The 16575-nt window shown below is 40.2% G+C and overlaps 1 protein-coding gene across 1 annotated transcript in view; it reads left to right on the plus strand.

Annotated features, from left to right (window-relative positions):
- Nucleotides 1–16575, plus strand: part of spock2 (SPARC (osteonectin), cwcv and kazal like domains proteoglycan 2) — a 311728-nt gene that overhangs the window by 206655 nt on the left and 88498 nt on the right. Inside the window, exon 2 of the mRNA XM_039772702.1 lies at nucleotides 6134–6142. Coding sequence (XP_039628636.1) covers nucleotides 6134–6142 — 9 coding nt within the window. The remainder of the gene's footprint in view (nucleotides 1–6133; nucleotides 6143–16575) is intronic.

Genomic DNA, 16575 nt, shown 5'->3' on the forward strand with positions numbered 1-16575 from the left:
TGTGTATGTTTGAGAGGATGGGAAAGAGTGTTTGCCATGTAGAGGAGTGACAGATAAAAGAGTTTCTCTGTCTTAAAGTGCTTCCTACATTGGCTCCCTATCTATCTATCTATCTATCTATCTATCTATCGATCGATCGATCGATCGATCGAGTAACACAAGTAGGCATTCACATAATGTCTCTTCTAGCCCAGAATAATGCAAAAGAGACCACATTATACAAAAATTTAGAATTTGTTGAATAACAAAGTAAGAGTTAAAGTTACAGTTCATCTGTCCACTGGGCTGGTTCATCCACTTGTTAAGCCCTACACTTGTTCTCAGACAGAGGTATTTCCAACAGACATGCCAGGCTAGAGATCAATCCAGCAGAGTCTGGTGTTTGTCCACATCTCCGGTACTTTTCCCGCTGCTCAGCCTCTTAAAAGGGCAACTAGTTCTCTACTCTCTCATTCTGCAGCTCTGTGCTGCCATCTATCAGCCAGGAGGTTCTTTACCTTTTCCTAGTGTAAAATGGCCTCACTCTTTCTGGTTTGCATCCACTGGTTTGCCTAACTTGACTACCCTGGGGAATCATTACATGTTTTCTCCCAAGGTTTCCTTCTTTCACTTTTTTCTCCGGGTAAACCTGCCTCTAACTCCTCAGGAGTCAGAAGTGTAACAACTGTACCTACATGATGACATGCTTTGTTCTTGCAAGTGCATCTTTCTTTCCCTATCTTAGAGTCATACTTGGCCTTGCTACTGCCACTTTTCCTATCTTGCCTCTCCTTTCACTTGGCCCACCCAACACAAAATACATACATACAAATATATTTTTGTTTCCTTTCTTCTTGTTTCAAAGCCTCATAAGATAGATTTCACTTCTTCTTCTTCTTTATATGTGACAGGATGCTTCACCAACACTCTTCCCCATTAGTGAGCAGTCGACAGCTTTCTAAATAATGCAACAGTGGCAGCATCAATACTGTCTGTATCAGGGACATTTGGGCGGATTTACGTCAGTAATTACATTTTGGGACCAAGGCCATTAAAGTGCGGACCTTTAGAATACCAGTCAAGGCCATCATGCCTGAAGACAACTCGGAGAATTCACAATTAGCCTCTTTTTAAAATGTACCTGAAGATCACATGGTTTACACAAGAGGAGAAGTAAAGCTGCCTGTCACTTTTAGAAGCACCCTACCCCCAGCCCAGATGAGCTCCACTATGAAGCAGATGTCCTGTCAATCAATGGCAAATAAATAAAGTGATAGGGTTGTGGCCATGCTTATCCAGTCCTGACAGCAATCTGCTTCGCTGGGGACACTCTGATGGTTTCTTGGCATGTTTGCACGCATCTTGTTCACAAGGGAGAGATGAGCCAACAGCAGAAACAATGCACAGAGAAACAGAAATAGGTCCCTGCCTAACATGCAATCCTTCCCTTTTTCCTGTTTCAGTGTTTTCATTTGTTCAGGGTTGTAAACTAAGAGTTTAAAACTTGGAATTAGACTACTCCAACCATCTAATATAACATCTGTGAACAGCTAAACTGAAACCATCCGAGGAGGCTTTCTATTGGGCCAGCACTGGGGCTTTTCTTCAATATGTCTCATTTGCAATTCCAAGTCTCACATGGCTTTGTGTGCCCTTATTCTCCTTGTGAGTTTTCTGCGGTATCTCATCTCTCTCAGTATAGTCGGCACATGTAAACAGCCAACCATTTCCCTAAAATTCTAATTTCAATTGGGTGAAAGGAATTAGCCTTTGTAATGTCATCCGCCTCAGTTCTTCAAATGAAACCTTGGTATTATGAATATAAGATTGTAAAGTCAAAATTTGGATCATAAAAAGTGCTACTGGAAATGTATGGTTCATTCTCAAATTTATGATTGTAATATTACTTCATTTTCAAAGCACATACTGTATACAGGAATCAGGCTATGACTAACACTTGATTCTTCTTTGTGAATCACCATGAGCTTCTGTTACCTCTGAAAAGAAACGTCACAGTTCCACTAAGCTACAAAAGATACTGGGTTACCACATTAGTTGTCCAGAAAACAGATGACTCTTTCACAGAGTGAAGTTTTTAATATTATTCAAAAACAGACATCTTCAAAATGTAACGGATGGGGATTTGTTTAAACTCACATTGATTGGTTCATTGCTGGAATCCTGTAACGGACATGTCTGTGTCACCTTGTGGTTGTTTGGGGGCACAGCTAAGATTTATACAACAATATAATATTTCTCTGCCCTCTGATAAATAATTTGGCATTATTGTGAATTTTAAATATTACCATGTGCAGCTCTCATGTGCATTTTAAGGCCGGCATACTTCACGCGACGCGACACATGCTGCAGCGGACGCTCCTGCTACGCAAGCGTTGTAGTGTTTATACTTGCGCACGTACTTTACGTAAAACTGGAGATATTATCACGGTGAGAACATGTTCGGCTTCTCTGTGTTGTAAATTGCCTAGAACACTCATTAAATTCAGATGACACCTTACTGCAATATCTCTGAAAAATTATGTTTATTGATTAAATCCATCAATCCAAGGATGTGTCCATTCCAGGAAGCATTGGGCACGAGTGAGAAACAATCCCTGGAGGAGGCCTCAGCTCATCGCAAGGTGAATACAAGCACACACATACACTAGCGTCATTTTAGCGTCACCAAATTCCCAAATCTGCATATCTTTGGAAGTAAACCGGAGCACAGTGTGGAATCCAAGCAGGAAATACAAGCAACATAACCCTGCAAGACATCAGTGCTACCCCTATTTGTGTAATTATTCCCCCCATGTGTGTAATTATTAACAGTATCCATTATTTAAACGAAATTATATGTAAACTGTAACATACACCCTTTAATGCATTTCATCATGAAAGTGATTTCGTGTCCTCTGAGCAGGTCCTCAGAAATTAACGCGACGCGTGCGCGAGTTGCAGTACCAGCAAAAAGTCGGGGGGCGCAGTGTGCTAAAAGTCGGAACGTGACGTCAGAGTCTCTGTTTACTATCTACATGTGACAGCAAACCTCTATGGAGATCCTTCGGTATGGCGTTATTTCAGTGCCACTATTCTGAGCGCACGTAAAAAAATATTGCAAGTGCAAGTGTTGCATTTTGAGGAGAAATTTATTTTGAGCGTACAAAAGCTGAATTTGAGTGAACAAAATTCATTGCTGCGTGCAAAAAATGTATTTCAGTGTTTGCACTTATCCATATACACACACACAATAGCACCCCTCTCGCTCAGTTTTTAATTTGCTTGCTTGCGCAATGTGTTGCTGCGCTCACAACATTCTCTGCTGCAAGCGCTCAACTCTCTGTACACCGTTATAAGTGTGCCACAAAACCAACCAATCACAGACTTGGTTTCAAAAATTCTGATTGGCTCTTACGGTCTCCAATCAGCTCGCTAGCTGCTGCATTCCGGAAACAGTCCGAAATGTAGCTAAATCCAGCTAAACTCAATTAAACCCCAATTTGCGGATAATATCTTTAATTATTTTATTTTAAAATATATTATTTGTTAAGACTATCGTTGGTGTAGTATAATGTAGTTGCATACTGTGGTGTAGTATTATTGGAGCCATTATTTGATTCTGCCATCTCTTCTTTGGCTGCAGAGTAAATCAAAACTCCCTCTATCTGCAAGAAGCGAGGCTGAGTGGACAGTGTTTCCGGTGTCCGAATGCAGCAGCTAGCGAGCTGATTGGAGACCGTAAGAGCCAATCAGAATTTTTGAAACCAAGTCTGTGATTGGTTGGTTTTGTGGCACACTTATAACGGTGTACAGAGAGTTGAGCGCTCGCAGCAGAGAATGTTGTGAGCGCAAGCAACACATTGCGAGCAAGCGCAAATGAAAAAACTGAGCGAGAGGGGGTGCTATTGTGTGTGTGTAAATGGATAAGTGCAAACACTGAAATACATTTTTTGCACGCAGCAATGAATTTTGTTCACTCAAATTCAGCTTTTGTACGCTCAAAATAAATTTCTCTTCAAAATGCAACACTTGCACTTGCAATCTTTTTACGCGCTCAATATTTTTTACGTGTGCTCAGAATAGTGGCACTGAAATAACGCCATACTTCGGGGATCGATGTGCGCGCTTTGCTGTTTGATGAATGGCTCAAATACAGCGCTATACATTATGTAGCCGATGTGAAGTTGCAAAAATAAATAAAAAAAGAGACGGCACAAAAGATGGTATGTGAGACTTTTAAAATGTATCGTGTCATTTACATATGTCTTTTTTATTTTTTTTATTTTTGCAACTTAACAACAGCAACATAATGTATAGCGTTATATTTGAGCCACTGAGAAAAAAATAAAGGACATGGTGAAAACGTGTATTTTGTGAATAAAGTGGAAATTTCGGCTTTAATCTCGAAATGTTCACTTTAACCTCGTAGTTTACTTTATCATTAAAGCAGACCGTCGTAAACGTCATCCCAGTTTGTAATCGCTATGAGCTTCTTGGACCTGACAGCAGGTAAAGTAAAACAATAAAAAATAGATGGCACAGAAGATGGTATTTGAGACTTTTAAAATGCATCGTGTCATTACGATCGGGAATATGCGACGCTTGAATATAAAAGCACCACGAATGCATCTGTATGTCGGCATTTTGCTTCAGCAGCGGAAAACAGCAATAGATCGCCAAACAGAACAAATTAAATATATGATATTCCAACTCTCTGCACATTTAGAATCTTTAGATTTATACTTGATATCACTTTCATGATGAAATGCATTAAAATGTGTATGTTACATTTTACATGTAATTTCGTTTAAATAATGAATACTGTTAATAAATACACACATGGGGGAATAATTACACACATGGGGGTGTCACGGTGGCGGAGCGATAGCACTGCTGTCTCGCAGGGAGTTATGTTGCTGGTATTTCCTGCTTGTATTCCACACTGTGCTCCGATTTCCATCCAAAGATATGCAGATTTGGGGATTTGGTGCCGCTAAAATGACGCTAGTGTATGCGTGTCAAGGGACTGTTTCTCACTCGTGCCCAATGCTTCCTGGAATGGACACATACATCCCTGGATTTATGGATTTAATCAATAAACATCCTTTTCAGAGATATTGCGGTAAGGTGTTATCGGAATTTAATAGGTGTTTTAGGCAATTCACAACACAGAGAAGCCGAACATGTTCTCTCCGCGATAATATCTCGCACTGCCACCTGGTGGATTCCTCCAGATTTACGTAAAGTACGCGCGCAAGTATAAACACTACAACGCTTGCGTAGCAGGAGCGTCCGCTGCAGCATGCGTCGCGTCGCGTGAAGTAGAGTGCACAATAACAGAATTTCAGTCATGTGCTGCTTCTACCTTACCACTGCACTGTATGTCATTTATGTGGAAGTTGAGCTATGCTTCCCATTCCTTTTTAACACAGCTGCAAGGATGGCACCCATGGTTCCCCACCGCATGACTGTCAATTGAGACCTGCTGCACAATCTGAGGACATCAGATTCTTTTTTAATCAGTATGTGTAACATGCAGTAGTTAGTAAAGGTAAGCGACGTAATCATTCATCAAGAAAAGATCTGCAGTTTCTAGGAGTTCCTCATTCTTAAATGATTATTCTTAAATATCAACATTTTGAAAACTCTTTGCACTGCATAAGTCATCCTGTGGTAAGGCATGTTTCCAGCTTTATAAACCAGACCATGAGATCATTCTGGAGAGCTCTTAACCGGAATGCTGCCGCAAACGACTGTTATTTCTAATTGTAACATGTGCGCTGCTGGTAGAATATAGGCATTGTGGAAGCAGATGAAAGGACTCATTGCAGATGACGTTATGTAAATCAAAGTATCTTTAACAGGAATAAAAAATAGGTTTTACCTGCTGACATCAGAACAAAAGACCTCATTAAAGCCAGGGAGATAGAAAGCAAGTAAGCAAAATGATACAACTATCAAAACCCAAAAGTCATTTCAGGTATTACAGGGAAACTGGTTAGAGGGGAAACAAAATGGCTGAAAGCCACCAGTCACAAATGAACCTCTTCACAAATTGTTATGGAGGGACTTGTATGTTATGCTGTTTCATTCAGTATTCTAATTTCTAATTTATTGGTTTTTTTTTTCTCTTACATGCTTTCCTCTACATCAGGAAGTTGAGGTTAGTACATTTTTTTGTTTTTAACATGCATGATAATTGTAACGTCTGTCATTAGACTGTGGGTGGATTCTTTTGTTATTGGTATGATGGTGCATTTTTTATTGTTTCGTTTTTCTTATATCTTCCTTAACAACAGCCAGCCTCTTTTGTGCTCAGCCCTTTTAACTTGTCTATCAATTTGTACTATGTATTGTCTGTTATGTTTTTTAAAAATTCTGGGTGGAGAAAGTCAACGCTGTCTGCATTGCCTTTGCAGCCAACATACTGTAGTCATTTGAAATTGACAGAGCTGTGATTATAAATACACTCAGAATAACTGCTGGATACACATGTCAGGATCTTTGTGTTTATTTTTAGAGGTAAATTCAATTGCTTTTGATTGAGATTTTTCAGTTACGAAAGTAGGGAAAAGTCAAGCAAAATGACACCTTTTATTGGCGAACTAAAAAGATTGCAATATGCAAGCTTTCAAGGCAACTCAGGCCCCTTCTTCAGACAAGGCATTATGGGGATTACATCTTGCCTGAAGAAGAGGCCTGAGTTGCCTTGAAAGCTTGCATATTGCAATCTTTTTAGTTCGCCAATAAAAGGTGTCATTTTGCTTGGCTTTTCACTACTTTCATAATGGCTAATATGGTACAACACCCTTGTACTTTAGTTAAGAAAGGAAGTACTTTCACTGTACACACTAATCATGGTGCCAGAGGATGGCAACGTTTTACATGTTGATTAGCACATTCAAATAAGATTTCAATAAAACTTTTAATATGGGGGGCTACACCACACACTAAAAAGCATGACATTCTCAAACCCACTCAGTCTTATTCAGGGTTGCAGGCCTGGCCTAGCAGCATCAGGTGCTAACTCTGTTCAGGATGCCAGTCCATTGCAGGGCCCACATTCGTACTCAAACGGGACCAATTTAGAATTGATGGTCATCCTAATGTGCATGGAGTTGAGGGTGTGGGAATGGTTACTCAATGCTTAGTTACTAAAATACTAAATAATGTTAGCCATGTTTGGGAAAAAAAACATTTAATGTGCTCTAAATGTATTGGCTATGCCCTCTCTACCTGTATTTTTCAGACGTTTACTTTGATATCCATCCTCCTTGTTCTACTGCACTTACTACAATTTTATATTATTTTTCCATTTTGTGTGAGTATAACTTACTGATGATGTACCTGGAGTATTTTTTAACTTAATACTAAATTAGTTTTAAACAATAATTTTTGGTGGCGCAGTGGTAGCACTGCTGCCTCGCAGTTAGGAGACCCGGGTTTACTTCCCGGGTCCTCCCTGCGATGGAGTTTGCATGTTCTCCCGTGTTTGCTTGGGTTTCCTCCGGGCGCTCCGGTTTCCTCCCACAATCCAAAGACATGCAGGTTAGGTGGATTGGCGATTCTAAATTGGCCCTAGTGTGTGTTTGTGTGTGTCCTGCGGTGGGTTGGCACCCTGCCCAGGATTGGTTCCTGCCTTGTGCCCTGTGTTGGCTGGGATTGGCTCCAGCAGACCCCCGTAACTCTGTATTTGGATTCAGCGGGTTAGAAATTGGATGGATGGACAATAATTTTTTTATTTATTTTTTCATTTTGCTACATAGTGAGAAGGTACTCGTTCCCCCAGTTCCTGTGGCATAATAAGCATCTGTAAAGGCCCACGCCAGAGGTCACATACCCACCAACTCACTCATTTCTTGTGCCCACTTATTGCATAAAAGGGTTGCAGGGAGACTCAACTCTCAACAAGGCACCAATCCATCACTGGGCACACTCCTACCTGCACACTCAGCCCAACTGTGAGTCACCTATCATCAGCAAAGCACATCGAGCTGCATTGTTTGTATGAAAATGTGCTCTATAAATAAAGGTTGCTGTAGTTTTTAACCGGCACCTGTTTGGCTTGTGGAGAAAACCATAAAAACCGAGGAAGAAATCTACAGATACACAGAAAGAAAGCTCAGAGTTCATTCAGGCAAAGTTAATGTTGAGATTTTGAACCAAAGTGTTGTACCATCAGGAGGAGACAGCTAAATATAATAGTAGTAATCAGAGAAGATCGATATTCTCAAAAGCCAGGCAAGGTTCTAAACCAAAAATCAGTCCTGTCCTTTGTCTAAACTCAAACTAGTAATAAGAACTCTTTTAATATAACACACAATATCAAAAAAGAATCTGTTTTGTTTTTTATCAGCAAAGCTACATAATGTGGGAGCACATGGAGCTGACCTGTTGAACTATTGCACAGTTCATGTCATAGAGGCACACAAGCGCGATGATAGCTGGATAGCGAAATCATAGTAACCATAAATAAACATAGTGACCCCCGAAATAAACAAGGTAAAATGTCAACCATTTTTAACATTCTTACAGTTTCATATAATTTTATAAATAAAAAATTAATTCCTCATGAACTCAGACTCAAGAGACCAGAATAATCCCAGAGCAAAACACTACGACTCTGATATCAAATATTTGTTTGATGTTCATTTTCATGAAAAGTTAGCATAGCTCAGCACATGTTCCTTCAACTTCCCTGTATACAAGAAAGGGCAAAGAACGCTCATAAGGACCAAAGACCTTAATATGAAAAAAATGAAAAAACTAATCTTAATCATCACCCTGTGATAGACTGTCCAGGGTTTGTTCTTGCCTTGCACCCTCCACTTGCTGGGATAGGTGCCAGCACCACCTGCAGTCCTGTTCAGGACTATGCTGGTTAGATGAAGACTCAACGACTGACTGAATCTTAATGGCATCCCCAAGACCAATACAGTGGTTCATACATTTTGTTTATTATATCATACTGTATACTATTAGCCAACTGTTCACGCATAATAGAGAAGAAACAGGAGTACTCAGCCCAGGTCTTTAGTGGGGTGAGAAAATCTAGTAAGGGCCAAGAATGGGCCCAACCCTGACTCAGAGTTGGCTAGTGAAAGAGAGAGATGTCATGGCCCAGTTAACCATCTGCTCAGTTTATTCTACCTGTCGCATGACATCCACCCCCTCTCTCACACACACAGAGGGTCAAACAATACCTACTGCAGTAAAGAGCAGCCTAGTCACCTTCGTGTAAAGAAGAAGCACATAAGAGCTCTGGGGCAGGTGCTTTATTCTCATAAAGATAAGAGTCAAATGAGGGCTGGGCAAATGCTCTAAGCTTTAGTGTATGCTTCCTCAAAAAAAACAAACACATTCGGAATGACCAGCTTTACTGGGAACTCGAATGAGTTGTGCTTTGTGCTTATGTCTGCATTAAACACCACACCAAGGTGCCTTACAAGTACTGAGCTTAAGAAAATTGTTTAAATGCAAATATGAATGCAGACAGTTTAAGTGGTATCAACCAAGTAGTCTCACCAAGGTAGTGAATTCCATCCATTGTTTAAATGGCATCCATTTGTGCTCAATAATTATGGGGTCATTTGCCACCTGTGCCATGACTGCACCATTAAACAAGAATCCATGTCCCTATTGAAAAATCATTATATCATGACAGTAGTCCTCTCACACCAATCTGCAGTGCAGATCAAAAGATTAGAAGATCAAAGGCTAGAACCTTCCACCCATTCGAGTCCTATATGAGTCGCAAAGATCATCCAGGGCACCGCCTATTCCAAAGAATTCCCTCTGGCAAACGCCTCCAAGAGCTAAAACAACAAACGCCCTGAAGTTATTCTGACAGACCAGGTCTGAGTTTCTACTCGGTATCTATGTAAGCCTACACACCTTGGACTTTATTTTATTTTATCTCTTTATATTTTGTATTTCTGGGTGTGTTTAATGTAACTGAACAGATCAATCGTGTAAAATGGAGGAACAGAACCGAAGAAAATATTCAAAACAAAACAAGTCTTTATTAAAATGCTAGCAAGGCAAAATAAGTGTAATGTCATGTACTTCAAAATTAAAGGCAGTCCTCTGCAATAACACAAAATTAATATATATTTATATATGGAAGCAAAGGTCTGTGATACGGTTTGCATATTTGCAGTTGGAGATCCACAAAGGGAGAAAATGAATCATGTATCATAAACTAGTTTTTATTCCTGAGCTTTGAGACCCTGCCAGGAGCCTTCATCAGATAGTAATGCTTAGACTTACAAGAATCAAAGGCAATATATAGCAAAATTAGATGGGTGGGTGGTGGTGGTGGTAGGTCAGTGTATGTGGGGGTTTTATTTATTATGAACATGTTCTTCTTAAGTTTGTATATGCTGGGTTTATGTCCAAGCGTCTGTTAATGGCGTTGTCATTTGATAGCCAAGATTCAGCCAGCTCTCTGGCACTTTTAGTACTGGCCTTAAATTTTACTTGTACATTGTCCCAGTTAAATGTATGTCCTGTTGATTTTGTATGCGTATAGATCAATGATCGTGAGTCCTTCCTTCTGATGACGTTGCGATGTTCCTGTATACGTGTTGCGATTCTTTTTGACGTTTGTCCTATGTATACCACTGGGCAAGAACTGCACAGAATGCTATAAACTGCATTTTGTGTTTCTGCTGTCGATTTCTTGTTTTTGGCATTAAAAAGGACAGTGCACAGATTGTTCAAAGGTATGTGTGCTATTCTGATGCCTGATTTGGGCAGGATGTGTGCTGCACCTTCTGGCACTCTGTGATGATAAGGAAGTGTGTGCCAGGTGGGATGGGGGGTCTGATTTGAGTCGATTGTTTGCTGGGTTCTCTGGCGTCTCCTGTGTAGGCTTCGATTAATGAATATCTTTGAGTATCCATTTAAAGTGAAAAGATGGAAAAGATAGCGTCTTTCGTTCGTTTTTGTCTCCTTCGTATTACAATGGGTGTGGACTCTTCTGAATAGAGTTTTAACACAGCTCCGTTTATGAGATGCTGGGTGATTGCTGGCAAAGTGCAATATCTTGTCTGCATAGCATTCCTTACAGTAAACACTTGTGATCAGGGTGGCATCGTTACTTCTTTCAATGGAGATGTCCAGGAAGCTGATGCGTCAGTTTATTTCTTTTTCCATGGTGAATTGGATTGCAGGGAATATTGTGTTGATGTGGTTGTAGAACTCTTTCAGCTGGCCATTTTTTAATATGATGAATGTGTCGTCTACATAGCGTATCCAAATTTTGGGTGTGAACTGGGATAGAGCCACATTTTCAAATCGCTGCATTACCAGTTCCGCTAGAAGTCCTGATAACGGCGATCCCATTGGCATGCCTTCTTCTTGAATGTAGTATTTTCCGTTGAAATGAAAGTGAAAGTTTTCTGGCAAAGTGATATTAGGAGTGTTATGTCTTTAGTGGACAGCTTAGTTCTTGTCTCTATGGTGGGGTCATTATTCAGTCTCATTAGTAGTGTTTCTGTGGCCAGATGAATCGGAATCATGGTATATAGTAGATATATATATATATATATATATATATATATATATATATATATACAATCTACACAAACATGGTGAATATGGACAGTATTTACAATGGCTCAAAATAAAGGCAATGAAAAAAATAAACAATCAGACAGCTCTTCTTCTTCTTCCTTCTTCCAGGACAGAAAAAAACAGTTATCCAAATCAAAAGTGAAGAAAATGGCACAAGCACAAAAATAAATGAAAATCTGTGAAGAGTAATTATCTCTATATACAGGAGTGCTCTACAAGGATTGTTGTATAATTTGTTGTTCAGCTACCGCTTTCTCTCTTTAACGGCAGAGGGTCAAAAGACCACCCCAAGTGGATGCCCCTTGGTTTTACTGTATACACCAGGCCGATCTACCTGGCCAATCATTAATGTCAGCCTGACATAATCCAGTCAGCAATGCCGCTTGTAACCTTTCATCCCTGTAGCCTTGATCTAGTCAGAAGCCTTTCTAGTTTCTTAGGCGTCTTGTTCACACACAAGTGTGCGTCTGCGAACACACACACGTACGAGCATCTAACTTCAGGGAACTTCCTGAAGATGCCTTCTCTTTTACACTTTCTCCAGGCTCCCAAAACTCATGGCTCCTCTGCACGGCCCAGCTTATGTGCCCCTATTATCTGCTGGTTACTCTGCTGTGACTCAGCCAAATGGACGTCCTTCACTGATATGGCACAAAGTAACATGAAGTTGTCAGCATGCTGGCACTCAAGAATTAAAATGGGTGACAGGCCTTCTCACTTGCATTAAACTGTCCACAGCGTTTACACCTGTGGTGTGCCTCCATACCTCCACCACAGCTGCCTGTTCCCAGAGCCTTTTCACCTACCATGCAGGTGAGTGCACTTTTTATAAACAAACTATAATAATAATAATAATACTTTACATTTATATAGTACTTGTCTCACTACTCAATGCACTTTTCCTAGTGAGTGGGAAGCCACTTCAACCATAACTAATGTGTAGCGTCTACCTGGGTGATTCAAAAGCAGGCATTTTTGCACTAGTATGCTCACCACACTCAAGCTATTAGGTGGTGAAGTGCTGAGAGAACCAGGGGATGATTAGGGGGCCAGAACGAATAGGGCATTCTGGTCAATTTAGCCAGGACATTGTGATACACCCTTCGAAGGATGCCCGGAGATCATTTATGACCACAGAGAATCAGTACCTCGGTTTTATATTTCATTCAAAGGACGGTGCCATGTTTACAACACAGTGTCCCTGTTACTGCACTGGGGTATTGGAGTCCTCATTCAGACCACAGGGTATGTGCCCCTGCTGGTATCATCAACACCTCTTCCAGCAGTCACCCAAGCTTTTCCTAGATGTTCTCCCATCCAAGTACTGGCTGGACCTGAACCGGCTTAGCTTATACAAAGATAAATGGCTCTAGTCAGTTATTATACTATCTGTAAATGTTCTGTGATATGGGCTATCACATACACGTTAGTGTATCTGGCCTGTAAAGTGAATTCTCATTCTGCTATTCCTCTTAAAATATTAAAGGGGTCTAACTGAGGCTGAACATGACAGATTTTCAAGTGTCACCTTGGTCTTTACCTTCCCAATTGATGCCACCCCAGCCCAGTGGAGGCTTGTGGAACAGAAAGATGTCATGGTGCAACATTTCACAGTTATCCATCTGCTTGTTTCTGCTGTCTGTTGCATTGTACAAACCAATTAGGATGGCCAAAGCCATGGAATATAGATGAGATGCCCCTGACCCTGGCAACCTCTCCCTTTCAGACTAGTTAAATAATAGATACACCGTAGGAAGTAGGAGTAGCTGGCATAGTATTGCCATTTGTACAGAGCACGCTGAACATGTCTGACCTACATCACCTCTCTCCAGTGCCATGATAAACAAAAATATACATCTAGGTTTTATTTCATGAAAAAGACAAATTAATAGAATAAACAGTCCTAAAAATGAACGAATGCATGAAAATTAAGTTTGAAGTTTGGTGTGAGTCCTGCTGAACAAACTTGTAAAGTGCACTAAACAAATTGTAATCAGAAAACACTTTGAGCTCAAGGGGCTTCTGCTAAGTACCTAGGAGAATAAAAAACAATTGGCCTTGTTCTGAAGAAACCCAAAGATCTGAAATTCATTTCAATTTTTCTTTTCTTTTTATAATGTGGGATAAGTAATAACATTCTAAAACCCAGTTTAAATAATTCAGGGTCACAGGGGGCCTAAGCCTATTTCAGCAGTGCTATGCTGGGCTCACTAATATTTATATTAATTACGAGGGAGAAACAGCAAAAAAATGATGATGAAAATTCAGTTTATGAAATGAGGGTTTGCTGTTGCTACTAGCAAATGAACCAAAGCAATCTAAGACCAGATGAATAACCTATTGGATATCATAAGTGTAAGGACTGTAAATTGTAATAAGTTGAATGTTTATACATTTCAAACCCAATGGACTATATTACAAATTCTCCCTCTAATCAAGGGCTTAATCAAGAGTTCCCTGAAATGAATTAAAAGAAAGTGGCAAATGAAAGCATCCTGAGTGACAGAAGGCGTTCTTAGTGTCTGTGTGCTTGAAGACTTGCACTTGGATGTCATTTTGGAAATGAAAAAGAATTGATGATTTTGTTTGTTTCCACATGGAACGAGCTAAAATAATTTAAGAAAAAAGTAAACACATACACAGCACTGCAAAAAAAAGAGAAGAACATATTTAATAGAAATTAGCCTGGTGGAATATGGCTTGACAATCACTTTGCTGAATTAAGAATCAGCTCGGGATAAACACTGGAGACTGGGAGGAAGAAACACATGCCTTGTCTCTAATCTCTCTGATTCATCTCCTGTATTAAACCTTAAATGTATCAGAAATATATGCAGGAATTAAATTGAATCCACTTGCAGCTCTTCCACACTCTAATATCACAGGGCGGTTCATTATTTCACTCTAGAATCTTTTCAGAATGTTATTACAGAGAACCTTTCAAATATGGATAACTAAGACAATGACCTTCAGAAGAAACAAGGAAGATAGTTCATCTCCTAGCTGAAATGCTTTATCTGGTCATTTATATCCTTGATAATTAAGCAATTTTGCCCCAGGGAATGAGTAATTTTTTTGTTGTTTTTTTTTTTTGTTGTTGTTCACAGCCTTACATTATTTAGAATTGAGATGTACAGGCCCATGTGCCATTCATTTTTCACTGTGTGCAGTACAGATGCCCGATGAAGTGTTAATTGGTAGTTAGGAAGAAGAGCAATAAATAACGAGACATCATTTCTTGTTGTAGTAATTAAGAGTGACATGGTGGCAATGGACCTAGCACTGCTGCCTTGTAGCTCACGAGTTCAAATCAGGCATTGTTTGTATGGGATTTTTCTCCAAGCAATATCTTTCCTGTCACACTCCAAAGGTGTTTGTGTCAAGTTAATCAGGCTGAGCCAGATGTATAACCATGAGTGAATTTTGATTAAAACAGGATGGTAACTAGTAGATGTCTCACTGAGTGTCACATTTCACTTCATGAAGGTGGCGCCCAAAGTAGTGATGATTTTGAACTGCAAAAATGAGACGTGCTCTCGTTAACCTGGTCCTACAAAGAGCAAGCTTCTGATTATAATAAACCACCTACAGTCAAAAAGTCTCCTAAAATAACCTCTAATTAAACATTGTGAAAGAAATTACCTGACAAGGTTAGAGTTTTGGGGCACCTTGCAGGCAACCCTATATAATTGTAAGCAATAAATTGAAAGAAAATGTGTGTTATGATGCAAAAAAGCAAGTCGTCCCACACTTCCGTCTTAGGTAGACTGACCAGGATGAATTTAAGGCATTCTGGAAAGAATGGTCTAGATGAACGAACCCTGGAAGTGACTTCAGATGGAACAGTGTTATTCATCCTTTCTGCACATGAAGGGGAAGAAGAGGGGTTGTTAGTATATAGTGTCACCTCCTGTCTCGAAAGAGAATTGCTGTCACCCAAGCCTTCAAGCTGTTTCCCATGCACACACGCATGACAACATATAAATGTGTGAAGCATGTGCAGAGAACACATTGCATGAATTAAAAAGAGACATAGCCTGATGCAAGTGAAAACCTTTCAGTAGCATCAAATTATACATTGGGATGCAAAGACCTCAACAAGTGAGTGGTAAAAGTGAACGATAAGTTGTCACAGGTGCCATATCTGTTATTCACACTTAGGACAATAGTGTAAGAATCAGTGTAAACTTGAACGAACTGGCAGCTATGTACGTGAACATATTAACTGCAAAATATGCATTTTAAGTAAACGGCGTGTTACACCCCATCAAGACAGATTGCCGTTAACAAAGCTGATGAAGAAGAGCCACAGGAGATGCAGATGTTAGTAGTGAAAGCACCCGAATCAATAAATGTGCCAAATGACACCAGCAGAAGCACGCGGATACGGCTGCACAACACCAACCTTCTTACTGTACTGTGGCACTGCCACATAAACACCATCTGATTTGCTTTTGTCTCTTAGTCATCCTCAATGGCAACCCTGTTACTGCTTATATACCCTTAATATGGTGGGGGGGTATCAGGCACATTGTGCAGACGGTCATAATGAAGACTGTTGGGGGACGTCGTGGTCTGGTGCTGTGGTTTCCAAGGATAGTCACGGAGAAAGGACACCAGGATAGAGTTAATAAATGCCACGTAAGGCAAGAAGGGGAAGAAAAGAGAAAAGATTTTCAACACATACTGATACACGGGACAAAAAAAACAGCAAACTTTGACTACCCATGGCCAGTGAAAGGATTGCCTCGTCTGTTTATGGAGGTGGCCACCTCGGAGATTTTGCCGGTTGGCCCACTCTGAAGTAGAAACAGATGGGACAGTCAGGAGAAATTAAAGTGGATGAGCTAAGGGCTCATTTATACTTCACACTCAGAATGTATACGCACACGCATCATGGCTGCCACGCGTTCCAAGCGTTCATTTGACACGTCCTCTGAGCAGCAAAAAGTTGGGGTGTGTTAAAGGTCGGAATGTGACGTCAGAGTCACTGTTTACTATCTACATGTGACAGAAAGC

The sequence above is a fragment of the Polypterus senegalus genome, chromosome 1, assembly GCF_016835505.1.
Source record: "Polypterus senegalus isolate Bchr_013 chromosome 1, ASM1683550v1, whole genome shotgun sequence".
Lineage (NCBI taxonomy): Eukaryota > Metazoa > Chordata > Cladistia > Polypteriformes > Polypteridae > Polypterus > Polypterus senegalus.